We start from the raw sequence: 14264 nt of genomic DNA, 5'->3' as shown, positions 1-14264 counted from the left end.
GACCTCTGTATAAAGACCACCTGTCTATTAAAGGGAACATTGATCAGTTCCTTTCTATTGGTTACACTTCATTGTGTTAGGACCTCTGTATAAAGACCTCTTGTCTATTAAAGGGAACATTGATCAGTTCCTTTCTATTGGTCACACTTCATTGTGTTGGGACTTCTGTATAAAGACCACCTGTCTATTAAAGGGAACATTGATCAGTTCCTTTCTATTGGTTACACTTCATTGTGTTGGGACCTCTGTATAAAGACCACCTGTCTATTAAAGGGATCCTTGATCAGCTCCTTTCTATTGGTTACACTTCATTGTGTTTAGACCTCTGTATAAAGACCACCTGTCTATTTAAGGGAACATTGATCAGTTCCTTTCTATTGGTTACACTTCATTGTGTTGGGACCTCTGTATAAAGACCACCTGTCTATTAAAGGGAACATTGATCAGTTCCCTTCTATTGGTTAAACTTCATTGTGTTAGGACCTCTGTATAAAAATCATCTGTCTATTAAAGGGAACATTGATCAGTTCCTTTCTACTGGTTACACTTCATTGTGTTGGGACCTCTGTATAAAGACCACCTGTCTATTAAAGGGAACATTGATCAGTTCCTTTCTATTGGTTAAACTTCATTGTGTTAGGACCTCTGTATAAAAAACATCTGTCTATTAAAGGGAACATTGATCAGTTCCTTTCTATTGGTTACACTTCATTGTGTTGGGACCTCTGTATAAAGACCACCTGTCTATTAAAGGGATCCTTGATCAGCTCCTTTCTATTGGTTACACTTCATTGTGTTAGGACCTCTGTATAAAGACCATCTGTCTATTAAAGGGAACATTGATCAGTTCCTTTTCATTATTTACACTTCACTATGTTTGGAATTCTGTATAAAGACCACCTGTCTATTAAAGGGCACAGCAATTAAGCTCATAAAATCAACATCTTTTTATTCTAAAAATATGTTGTGCTTTTTAGATGTTACACACAGGTAGGAAAATGTAACCTTCCCACCTGAGTGACAGGTTTAGTGTTTAGATTACAGGTGAGGACAGGTGATGCAGATTGGTCTCTACTGTACTTATACGGACAATTAGCTAGGTCTTGTAGCTGTGAATAGTGACAGTAAAAAATAGACATAATCATAAAATCTATAAACATTCACATTTCCTGAAGTTTTTTATTGCATGTTATACTTAGCGAACATTTGATATATTGATTAAGTAGGAAGTACTATTTAGAAATATCAATGTTTTTCTACCATTGCTAAGTACACATGCACTTCCCAATATTTTTGAGATCCGCTTTGGATTCCCTGTTATGTACCACATTGGACAAAGTATTTTGTATTTGACTTGTTGGAAGTTCTAGACAATAACATGCTGGGTAAGTTATTGAAAATAGCAAAACAAATGTGTAAAATTGTCATTTAAACTTATTAAAATATTTACATTTTTCTTTTTTAAATATGTAAAATAGTCAAAATTACATATTGAAATACCTGCACTAATCAATGCAGGTTAACTTATCAATCTGGAGATCAGGTAAGAAAAGATTTAAAGGGAGACTAAACAAGTATAAATCTGTGAGGCGAGGACTTAAATCTCTAAATCTTTAAATTAAGATTGCAATATTCAGTGAAGTGTGGGTGAATCAACTTAGGAAATAATTAATAGACTTTAAGAAAATATCACACAAAAAGTCGGGAGATCAAGTGTACTTTATATCAAACAGATATAAATGTATGAAAATAAAACTTGTGTAAACCTGATGCATAAAAACAGGAAACCTTCAACCTTTTCATAAATAAATAATAAATGCAGTCATTTACCTTGAATACAACTGTGCATATAGTTATTGCCTATATATGTATTGCATTTGATTGAATAGTGAAAAAAAAAGGATCTAATAAGCAAATTGATGAGAAACTGACATGTCAAAGACATGTTTTCCCAAAAGTATCTCTGTTTGTATAAGTCTGACCTATGGACAAAAGTATCTCTGTTTGTATAAGTCTGACCTATGGACAAAAGACAATTTCTGTTTGTATAAGTCTGACCTATGGACAAAAGTATCTTTGTTTGTATAAGTCTTACCTATGGACAAAAGTATCTCTGTTTGTATAAGCCTGACCTATGGACAAAAGACAATCTCTGTTTGTATAAGTCTGACCTATGGACAAAAGTATCTCTATTTGTTTAAGTCTGACCTATGGACAAAAGACAATCTCTGTTTGTATAAGTCTGACCTATGGACAAAAGTATCTCTGTTTGTATAAGTCTGACCTATGGACAAAAGTATCTCTGTTTGTGTAAGTCTGACCTATGGACACAAGAGTATCTCTGTTTTATTTGTTAAATCATCACTCAACATACCACTGAAGACCTCAGACAAACCCTGTTAACATTAGCTCTACAAGCTGGATGTGTAGCTAGCTGAACAAACAGCCTTCTCATCTCATATATGAAGACAGTGACCGACTGTCATGTCTCCAATAGTGATACCCTAATTGATTGTCAAGTCTACGATACAGACACTGACCGATTGTCAAACTGCTCATTCGAACACAACGGGAGATTTTCACGTCTCCGATATACTGATCAATGGTCAAGTCTAGGATATGGAGCCACTATATAACAGACTGTCAAAGTACCAATATAGGACCCACTGGCCAGTAACTGATATATGGAAACACTAACCCACTGGTCAGTAACTGATATATGGAAACACTAACCCACTGTCAAGTCTCCAATAAGGAGCTACTGGATAATTTCAAAGTCACCCTTTTGGAACTACCGAATGATTGTCAAACCACATATATACAGTGAAATCCTCATATATACAGTGAAATCAACGAATTCATGTACCAACAAAATGGTGATTTGTCAGGGAAATCACAGAATTTGGACCCCACGAAAATATCTGATTTCACAAAAGAGACCTGAAAGGTTAGTGAACACTATGATAATGATCGAAGCCACTGACCAATCGCCAAGTCTCTGATATGGTGACACTGACCAATCGCCAAGTCTCTGATATGGTGACAATGACCAATCGCCAAGTCTCTGATATGGTGAAACTGACCAATCGCCAAGTCTCTGATATGGTGACACTGACCCATCTGTAAATCTTCAATATGGAGACAGTGAGCAATTAGAACTCTTCTTTCTCTCTTAATTCTCACAAACTAGATGTACTTTTAGAACATTCAGATTTATGGAAAATGACACAAAAAAACAACATTTCGAGATACGAGGGGTCCACCAGATCACTTTATCAGGTTCTAATGACAACGGAAAGCAGTTGGTGGCCCATTAGAGGTAGAAGCATGAGGAAGGCCAGGAGCCAACATGTGTCAGATTTGGAGAGTTTTTACGCTGATAGCATTCATTATGACCTTGATCTGGAGACAATGACCACCAGAGGGAGCCCTGACCTGAGATACTGCCAGACACTGAAGAGCTCTCACCCTTGAAGAACTGTTAGGACATAGAGTTTGTATAGCCAGCTGACTACAGCCAAATCACAGGGCAAAATACATATCAACCTGTCAATCTGTGTTTGGTAGATATCCACCAGGGAGAGCCTGAGCGAGAGCTACGACCTCCAACTCCCAACAGATATTGTAATATAGGATAGAAATAAAGTTCATATTTATCCTACAATTCTGAAATAAATAAAACAAACAAGATGTGGCACTTACAAAATTATAGAGAATATTTTCTTTATTTGATACTATTACCTCTATCTGATCTCCATTTCAGCCCCCGCAGGAACAGTCGCACAGTTTGATTACACTTCCATTTTGATGAAATGTCAACTCTTTGACAAAAAGTATTCATTTGATTAAATGTCAACTCCTTGACAAAAAGTAGACAGCTATTAAGCATCTGTATTGCTCACCTGAGAGAGGGAATAAAGCACAGCAGATTTAATTCCCAAGATATCGAAACACAATTGTACGGCTTGGCTTCAAGTGAAACATTATCATCATCTTTAGTCAAACTCTTCTTCATGTTTTCCATGTTTCTCAGCCCTTCAACTTTTTCATTTTTGCTGGAGAATAAGTCAAAATGTTCAAGAAAACGGCATATCGTAGCTAGCCAGAGCCAATTCTGGGTTTGAAATCTGAAAATAATTTACTTTTGAGGATAATAATGAATTAGGGTCATTATTCAACACACTTGATATCCCTTCATCATAGCAAGTTACAAGCCAAATATTTTTCTTCTTCCATGTCAAGGTTCATTTGAAGCTATAAGTTATATGTGAATATTTCAACATATTTCTGACATAAAGGGCAATTCAAGACCATTTATTTGAAGCCTGCAACATGGAAAATATGACTCAATGTCTTGCTGTTGTTAAGAAGTACTTTAAGGTTTTCAATGTGGTGTCGTGGTGCTGAATGTAGGTCATTGTCATACATTTGAACAAACAGTTATCCAGCCAAGCAAGTTATATGCCAAATATTATGACCAGATACTTTATGGTTTACAAGAAGACACATACTTTATGGCAGAAAAAAATAAGAATTACATAATCTTTTATTAAACCGTATGTGCAATAATTAAAAAGACATGTTATAAAACAAAGAAATTTAAGATTTGAATTTTCCCTTTATCTTTTTGATTATTTTCAATAAAATATGAGTGAATGAATTACGTAATAATTTTATAGCAAACTTCTGAGCCTGGAGAGTAACAACTTATCAATAAATATGCACTCATTCAGTGACAACAAACTTACTACTATTATGAACTAAGGCTCCAGAAGTGGGGAAGATTGTGGGTTTATTAGTCGGTAATGTTGAACTGATGATCAGTGACGTACCTCCAGATCTTGGCAAAGCTTATGCAGAATATCTGTTTTAAGAATGATCAATATCCGACACAAATTTTAAAATTGATCATAATACATCAAACAGGTAAAACTACAGTTTTTGACAGGTGGAATTCATTTAGGGAGCTATAACAGTTTTAGTCCTCAGGGAATATTTGTTAAAAGTGTTATCAGCTTTATAAAAATATTTTAAAACAAAACAATTTTATTTTTTTATTTCATAAGGAAATCAACAGCTAAAACACTGCTGAAATTGGATTGGAAATAATCAAAATCAGACAAACAATACAAACATGATCCAAATTACACCAGATATTTGTTTTGAACGTACAGAGTTTTTGATTTCAGGAAATAAATGAACATTTTAACAAACACAGCATTAATCTCTCTCTTTCTCTGCGCTTTGATTATTTTAAAATTTGCAAGTTAATCAAGGTGTGAATTCAATCTTGATAATTATTTTTTAAATCAACTTCAGTCAATTTTCGTTTTTTGGCTCTAATCTAAAAATAATCATGTTTCATCCCTAAAGTTGTGGTTGTACTGGGAAAATGTGTTTGTTTGGTGTTCAACGTCTTGCAACAGCCAGGATCATACAAGGGCGGTGAATAGGGAGACACAACAGCCAGGATCATACGAGAGCGGTGAATAAGAAGACACAACAGCCAGGATCATACGAGGGCGGTGAATAGGGAGACACATACAACAGCCAGGATCATACGAGGGCGGTGAATAGGGAGACACAACAGCCAGGATCATACGATGGCGGTGAATAGGGAGACACAACAGCCAGGATCATACGAGGGCGGTGAAGAATTGTGATGATTGAACAGCTATTGCAGAATGATAATTGACAATAAGTTGCCTAAAACTCACTTGGCTTTAGAACATGTGACAGTTTTATAGATGTTATAAACATCTTTATATCCTGTTAACCGTCAATCTGTACTCTCGACATTAACACTACAGTGAGTGCACCTGTCTCAAAGATACCCCTAAATCATTTAGTGCTGGAAATAAACGTATGCAAATATAGATATGATTATAATGTCACCTTTTTCCTTTAACAGGTGGTATTGCTTCTGGCAATGGCTACAGAAATAAGTAGAGCTGAATGTCTCCTCTATAATCCCACCACAAATTCGGATAAATCAAATAAATCAAATCTATTCCAGATAACATAAATATGTAAAGCCATTTAATGATCACCACTGAAGAGGACGTTTAACAGGGGTAGATTTCAGCTTGTTTGCGTTTTACACCTATTAACAGCTATGGTCATTTTTAAGGACATGCCAGGTTTTAATGGTGGAGGAAAGCCGGAGTTCCCGGAGAAAACCCACCGACCTACAGCCAGCACCTGGCGACTGCCCAACATAGGTCTCGAACCCGCGACCCAGTGGTGGAGGGCTAATTTTTAAGTGGCAGCAGAATGTCATAGTCTTAACCACTTGGCCACCGTGGCCCCTAAAATAGGGTAGAGGAATGGAACTAATTTCTTACCAGGTTTTGTTGTTTTTTTGTTATCAACAAGATAGCAAAGTTAATGAGGAGTTGAACTTTTTGTGAACTTGTATGTCACAGTAAGTAATGTCTTTAACAGCAGAGAAAATCCAACACTGTACAACATTGAGCATTGTTTTAGAAAGATTAAAAGACAAAAACTCCAAAGCAAAAATTCAACAGAATATAGCATACATTTAGTATATGAACACGATTAGGTGGAGGAATACTGAAGATAGTGAGTGTAACCAAATGGTATTCTTCAATTAGAATTCTTCTTTTTCAGGTATGTTGTTTGGGTTTGATTACAATGTATTCCAATTTACTGTTTATCTGGAAGCTGTCCATGCCGCCAATGATTCGGCCACTACAAGGCTCTACTGTCTCTTAGATCAACCATCAATGTCATGCTGTAATCCTCAAAACCTGGTGAAAAGATGCACATGTATCTGACAATGATTTATTTCTAATTGAGCAAGCATTAACTGAATAGCCAATCTGTATAGTATGCATGTGACATCATTGTTGTAATGTAAAGAGGAATCTAGCGAGCCTTATAATTAACTATATATATAGTACTGCTGATGACCAGTACAGAGGCAAATTTCATCAGACACCAGACATGAATCTGAGAGAAACCATGTTACATTCACAGCTTCTTTATGGCAAGATTGTTGGAACTCAGCACTTCCATGGAAAGTAGGACTTCACCAGCAGTGAAATGTGGATGTACCGACAGCACTTATCAATACCCCAGCCTACAGACTACAGTACACATGATGTAAGCTCTGTAATCACCTCTTTGTACTGAATTGATACTAGAAATCATCTTGATCATCTCCACATTTTCGAAAAGGAAATAAATCTGAGATAACATTCCAATCAACGTTTTGAAAGCCAAACCTGTTTTTGGGCTGATTATAATCACAAAGGATACAAATTTGATTCACTGATTTGTTCATTAAGCTTTACTTAGATAACAGGACCCATAACATAACAAAAGAGTTTCACCTGATCTATTGAACACTAATGGTGATTCCTGTAAATGTAAGTTTAAGTTTCAAATATCAGAAATTTTGAAAACATTCGTGGTTCAAATTTCCTCTTAACCTGATGATGACTGAACCAACAGAACACAACGTCCTTAATACTCAGCCATATAATACAAGGGCTATGGTTCTTTGGTTTCGGCAATAAACAGCTTTCCCTAGAGATCATGTAACAAGCATTCCAAACATCAACCCACTCATAGTCAACATGGTTCAGTATATTTCCAATTACCTTAATATTTCCCGCACAATATACCTTGGCAAAGGGTGGCAGATTATTTTAAATCCTTGACTTCTGTTTCATAAATCTCTTGAGGTAAAAATACAAATTTCTTTAAGACCCTGTGGATATCTGTCTCGTTACTGCTACAGAATAAGCACAAGGGGGTCGAATGATTCTTTTTCTCTTACCCTGTTCTTCCCAAATGTCAGTTTACTCAGAAGCTTCTATATTTCATAGTTAAGGATTTAATTAACTAAAATGCATAACAAAATAATTACATTCCATAGGATTTATATAACTATTTTTCTCCTTTTTTAATAGTTCAAAATCCTTGAATATCAAAAAGAAATTTTCTAAAATTGACCTAAAGATGTTGTTGGAACGACACACACAAACACTTCCTGCGTTACGAATTTAATCAAGTTTGGTATAATCACTTCATTCACTGTGCGTTAATGCTTATGTTAGAATAATATAATTATGACATGGCCATGCCACAAACAGCTTTGTGGGTGTGAAGTGTCATTATTCCCCTTCAAACTGTAATTCTTCATGATGAACTGATGAGATAATTAACCAGACCTTACATAATACTAGTGATATCCATATAGATTGGCTGGATCTGGTTTAAATTACATCCCCACCTGCTATCAATAACATACTACCATGTGTTTCTATGGAGGACCAGAGCAACTCCGATAGGTGGTTGGGCAGTGCTAGAATTGTAGAATGCTAGCTGTGAGCGCCAGAGGGCAGCACTGGCTGTATGCTCCCCAGGGAGTTGAGCACAAGTTTTAATTTTAAAGCTTTTAACCTGCATTGACCTTTGACTCTGGCCAGCACTTAAAGTTGACATTTGACCTCATTACTGTAATAAAGAAAACGATTCACAGCTGGTCTACATAACATACCCAAGTATCATGACTCTAGACCAAATGCTTCTTAGGATATCATTGTTTGAAGTTTTTCACATATTTGACCCCTGTGACCTTGAAACTAGGTCAAGGTCATTTTAATGACAAGACTTTATATTACTCCGTCCAAGGGACCTACTGTCCAAATATCATGACCCTGGGCCTTATGGAACTTAAGATTGTTAAAGCTTTTAACCCATGTTGACCTTTGACCCCTGACTAGCACTTAAAGTTGACCTTTGACCTCATTACTGTAATGAAGAAAAATATTTGCACTGCTGGTCTTCATAAGTATCTCAAGTATCATGACTCTAGTCCAAATGGTTCTTAAGATATTGTTGTTTACAGTTTTTAACATATATGACCCCTGTGACCTTGAAATTAGGTCAAGATCATTTTAATGAGGAAAATGTATAGCACACCATCCCAGGTACTTATACTGGCCAAATATCATGACCCTAGTTCATCCAGTTCTTCAGAAGAAGTTGTTCAAAAGAAAAAGCTGACGGACGGACGACGGACATCGCAGTACAGCATAAGCTCACATGGCCCTTTGTGGTTGGCTGGTTGCAAAGGCCCTATAACCATGGATAATAATTTGTGAACTGCTTTGAGACGACCTACGAACTAGCTTGTGATAAAGCGGTATATCATTATATGAAAAGTGTATAATAGAGAGGCAGTTTGTGGCTAACCACAGATCCTGCTACCATAACCATAGATAACATAACTAGTAACATGATGTGCAGTGTACATAGAATGCATGTGCAAACTATGCTCGCTCAGTTTTTCTACTGTTTGCACATGGGGCACACATCATGCACACAGTACAAAACTGAGCGATTATAACAGATTGCATTTGCGCCCAGCATGGTCTAAATGTGTGACAGCAATCGTGGCTGATGTAAATTGATGAATAGCTTACCAGTAATAACACTTCTGATTTTAAACCTATATACTTAATTTCAAAGTATGTGATGTTACCTCATGTTAGCTAGATCGCTACAGGCTTTCTTTTTTTTAGGATTTTCTAAAATCAACCTGCTTTTGGATTCTTTAAGATAACATAGAGATCACATGTTCAGTCCTTTATTTCCTTAATTTCATTTCATTTAAATGTGTTTATTTGCTCCGATTTCCTTTGGATTTCTCTACGAATGTGTTAGTTGCGCAGATTTGCTTACCTGTCAGTCTGTGTTTACAAGGCAGTTTGCATACAGTTAACCTTTGAACTGTGTACATTTTCTTGTCATTGATCAGGGCGCTTTTAGAACTCAAGACGGTGTATGTACCCCGAAAACATGCCATATCGATCAAATGTAGTGTCAATGCAAATGACTACAAGTGAAATGTCTTCAACTCCTAGAAATATGATGTTTAAGCTCCGCCAATCTCTAAAGTGGTGGTTGCTACGATGGAGAATTTACCATGTTCCGCCATTGCTTAAAATTTTGTGGGCAAGTACAGTGCTCCACTTCATCTGGGAGTAAAACTTATCACACAAACAGTGCGACGTACACTGCACACGATTCTGTGAAACAGGTCGAGTTGTTGCTTTGGGTTCAAATTTGTCGAGTACAGCCTTGTTGCAGGGGTATGAAAACATTTAAAACCTAGTAATTGCAAGTGCTAAAAGTAAACAAAGGTGTTTGAAATTACAATGTACATATTTTTTCTCTCAAAAAGACCTTAAACATGTACAACATACATCAATTATGGTCCCACACATGTTGTACAGATATCCGAAACAGGGAACTAACACGAACACAATTAAACAACATATAAGGTCTAGTTCTGTTTTAATAATGGCCATACATTATCACCAATCAACTCTTTGTGTCTGGAGAGTTAACTCTTTGTGTCTGGAGAGTGATCTCCTCTAGATTGTAAGCTGAGACAAGCTCTTGGTAAGTAACTTTTTGTTAATATTGATGACCACTTGGGTCTTATTTACATTCACTGATCAGAGCTTGATTAACGTTTAACAAGAGGCCAAATGAGCCTACATAGCTCACCTGGTATTAATCTCACAATTGTAACCTTAGAAGTGGACTAAAGTAAAGCTACAGGCAAAATATCAATATCTTGACTTAGAGTCATTCAAAAGAACCTGTTAACGTTTTAAACACATTTGACCCCTGTGACCTCGAAAATCAAATATGGACATTAAGTTGAACAAACTTTATAGCCATTCATCCCAAAATGCAACTTTGCCAAATATCACCACCCTATACCTTTTGTTTATTGAGTAGACGACTATTAAAGATGTATGCACAATTGACTAGATGTGACCTTGAATATGGGCGAAGGTCATTCATTTGGACAAATTTTAGTAGCCCTTCATCCCCACATGCTACTTGCCAAATATCATCACCCTGGACCAAATATATTCAGAATGCCTAATCTAGCATGCTTTAGAAGCATACCAAATACAAACTGCACTTTGTCTACATAATAGTTTTTTCATTTGGCCGAAATCCACTTGAGATCCTTTAATTATGTTAGAATTCTCATTAATGCAACAATCATAAACAAATGTATTCGGAGAAGCCATTAAGAAATTTTCTAAAAACCATAGGATCTAACTGTGGGATCATTTTAATCAATTTAACTAAAAGAAAACCATGTCCGACTTTCCTCTTAATTATATGACATATCTATCAATATCTGTCAGTGACATATTCCTAGATTAACTAAGTCTATTTAGAAAATAAATAGGGTAAAAATCACTATAGTTCATCAATTAATTTCAAAGAAATGTGTAAACAAAATTTGAGCACATTTGAACCCCTTAAGTTTGTTTACCTGGTATTGTTTAGGTGTCTTCACCTGGATTTGTTAAGTGTCTTTACCTGGATTTGTTAAAAAAAAATACTTGGATTTGTTAAGTGTCTTTACCTGGTTTTGTTAAGTATATTAACTTGGATTTGTAAAGAGTCTTTATCTGGGTTTGTTAAATGTCTTTATTTGGTTTTGTTAAGTATATTAACTTGGATTTGTTAAGTGTCTTTACCTGGATTTGTTTAGTATCTGTACTTGGTTTTGTTAAGTATTTGAACCTGGATTTGTTAAGTACCTTAACTTGGATTTGTAAAGAGTCTTTACCTGGTTTGGTTTTGTTAAGTATCTTAACTTGGATTTGTAAAGCATCTCTACCTGGGTTTGTTAAATGTCTTTACCTGGATTTGTTAAGTGTCTATACTTGGGTTTGTTACATGTCTTACCGTGGATTTGTTAAGTGTCTTTACATGGATTTATTAAGTGTCTTTACCTGGTTTTGTTAAGTATCTTAACTTGGATTTGTAAAGAGTCTTTACCTGGGTTTGTTAAATGTCTTTACCTGGTTTTTTGTTAAGTATCCTAACTTGGATTTGTAAGGAGTCTTTACCTGGGTTTGTTAAATGTCATTACCTGGTTTTGTTATGTATCTTAACTTGGATTTGTAAAGTGTCTTTACCTGGGTTTGTTAAATGTCTTTATTTGGTTTTGTTAAGTATTTGAACCTGGATTTGTTAAGTAACTTAACTTGGATTTGTAAAGAGTCTTTACCTGGTTTTGTTAAGTATCTGAACTTGGATTTGTAAAGAGTCTTTACCTGGATTTGTTAAGTACCTTAACTTGGATTTGTAAAGAGTCTTTACCTGGTTTGTTAAATGTCTTTACCTGGATTTGTTAAGTGTCTATACTTGGGTTTGTTACATGTCTTAACGTGGATTTGTTAAGGGTCTTTACATGGATTTATTAAGTGTCTTAACATGGGTTTGTTAAATGTCTTTACCCAGATTTACTAAGTGTCTTTACCTGATATCAGTTAGGTATATTAATCAGGTTTTGTTAAGTATCTTAACCTAGTTTTGTTGAGGTATATTTGCCTTGTATTGTTTGGTTGAGATAGTTTATCGTCTGGCCTTATGCTAAATCCCTCAATTATTCAAATAAAGTTTCTGAAGATTAATAAACATGAAATGTGACCAAAACATATTACTAATAAATTTTATGGGTCATTCATAGCTCAAAATTAGGCCAGGTAAAGGGCAAAAGAAAATTGTGAGAGGTAACTTATGAAATGATTAAGTTCAGTCACAGGGCTAATAGGTATTGGTTAGGTAAGGTCATCTGTTGGTCAGAGGTAAACATTGAAGTGACCAGTTATAGCTTCTTTGATCACCTCAAAGATATAATGCCATATCCCTTATCTACCATTGATCATTACTTGGTCCAGGTCATCACAAACATCCCCCATCTAATCCCCAACCACTGGTGGCATTATCTAGACAGAATTTACCAAATGCCATCATTATCAAGTCGAATTTAATCAAATCTTTGATCCAGACAGAGAACTTTTAACCTCATGCATGACATCTAGCAACCTGCTTCATTCCATTAGCAATCAGGATAGAAGACAGCAGGTAACAGCTCCACTCCTGTGCTGAAAACTTACCTAAGAAACACAACCACTAAAAACATGTTCTGGGTTAATTCTTTGGCGGTGCAAAGTTGATGATCTTCAGCACCATTAACATGTAAAGGGACATACCTTCCTGTTTTAAGCACTTGTACATCCCTCTTCGGTCCAGAAAGAAGCCGAGATGGACATAGTCCTGTTGGTCATCGGTGTCCGAAGCAGAAATGTCACAGTCACTCGACCCTGGCCTCACTTTGTCCTCAACACAGCCTGGTCAGAAACAAAAACACACCAATTACTATGCATGACCTAACAACAATACCAACTATTTACGGTACATGGGCACTAGTTACGCCTGACTGCTCACAAAACACATGCCAGTCAATAACCCAGTGATGTGATGGTGACTACGCCGGCGCCCCGATTACATGTATAAACTCAGGCAAATGGGGATCACACGTTGGTACGCCTCCCCTTGTATGTAAGCTATCATTGAAGCTGGAACGGGAGGAGGGGGAGGAGATTATCACCTAAAGGGAGGTGGTGTGAGGGGAGGGGGGCTACCTGGGAGAAGAAACGTTTTAAGGGGGGAGAGCTTGGATAGCCTCACTGATAGGTAAGATGGTACAGGAGATGGGGAAGTAGAAAGGGATTTGTATGGGGGCGTGTCGCTAGCAGGAAAGCTTGAATGATCTTCTGTCTAAGTCAGGTATTACAACAATGCCTGAGTGATTTACCTCAATAACAGCAGGATTATACAGTCACCTACACTTACACAATAGTGCCACTGTCAGCCACGTCAGAAATGTAGTACGACCTTACATGACCTTCCCTGTAATCTCCTATCCCTACCCACGACATACCTCCCCACATACCTCCCGTCCATTCTCAGGTTTTATCCACTCAATGTTAACGGGCTAACATCTCATTGTTTACGCATCTGATGATCATCAGCTAAACTAAGTACCTGTCTTCCATATATAATACAATACTGCAATGATATTAAGATTAATGTTTACATTGTAGCCTTAAAAGACAAGAGGAATATTGGTCCTGTATGGATTACCTGTTTCATTTGTTATTTAAACTAGCCAAGGAGTGAATATGCATCTGCTAGCTTCAGAAAATGGTGACCAACTCAGATGTCTTATTGACCAAAACAATAAAAACAATAATACCAGGTAAGGGCAATGAAAACAAATTGTACAAACTTTGGTCAAATTGGTCAGACAGAATAAAGAATTGGTCGAAATGTCTTAGCCAAACAGAGGACAAGGGAGGTATTGCATTAAAAGTCAACCAATAAAGTGAACAGCACATCCTATTCAG

General features: G+C 36.4%; 1 protein-coding gene across 1 annotated transcript in view; it reads right to left on the bottom strand.

Annotated features, from left to right (window-relative positions):
* The window catches only part of LOC110457206 (gem-associated protein 5-like), a 193533-nt gene that overhangs the window by 97895 nt on the left and 81374 nt on the right, over positions 1-14264 (bottom strand). Inside the window, exon 18 of the mRNA XM_021508373.1 lies at positions 13068-13205. Coding sequence (XP_021364048.1) covers positions 13068-13205 — 138 coding nt within the window. The remainder of the gene's footprint in view (positions 1-13067; positions 13206-14264) is intronic.

Source organism: Mizuhopecten yessoensis, unplaced genomic scaffold (assembly GCF_002113885.1).
Source record: "Mizuhopecten yessoensis strain PY_sf001 unplaced genomic scaffold, ASM211388v2 scaffold9049, whole genome shotgun sequence".
Lineage (NCBI taxonomy): Eukaryota > Metazoa > Mollusca > Bivalvia > Pectinida > Pectinidae > Mizuhopecten > Mizuhopecten yessoensis.
The sequence above is the reverse complement of the archived record's forward strand: the minus strand, read 5'-3'. Positions and strand labels throughout refer to the sequence as shown.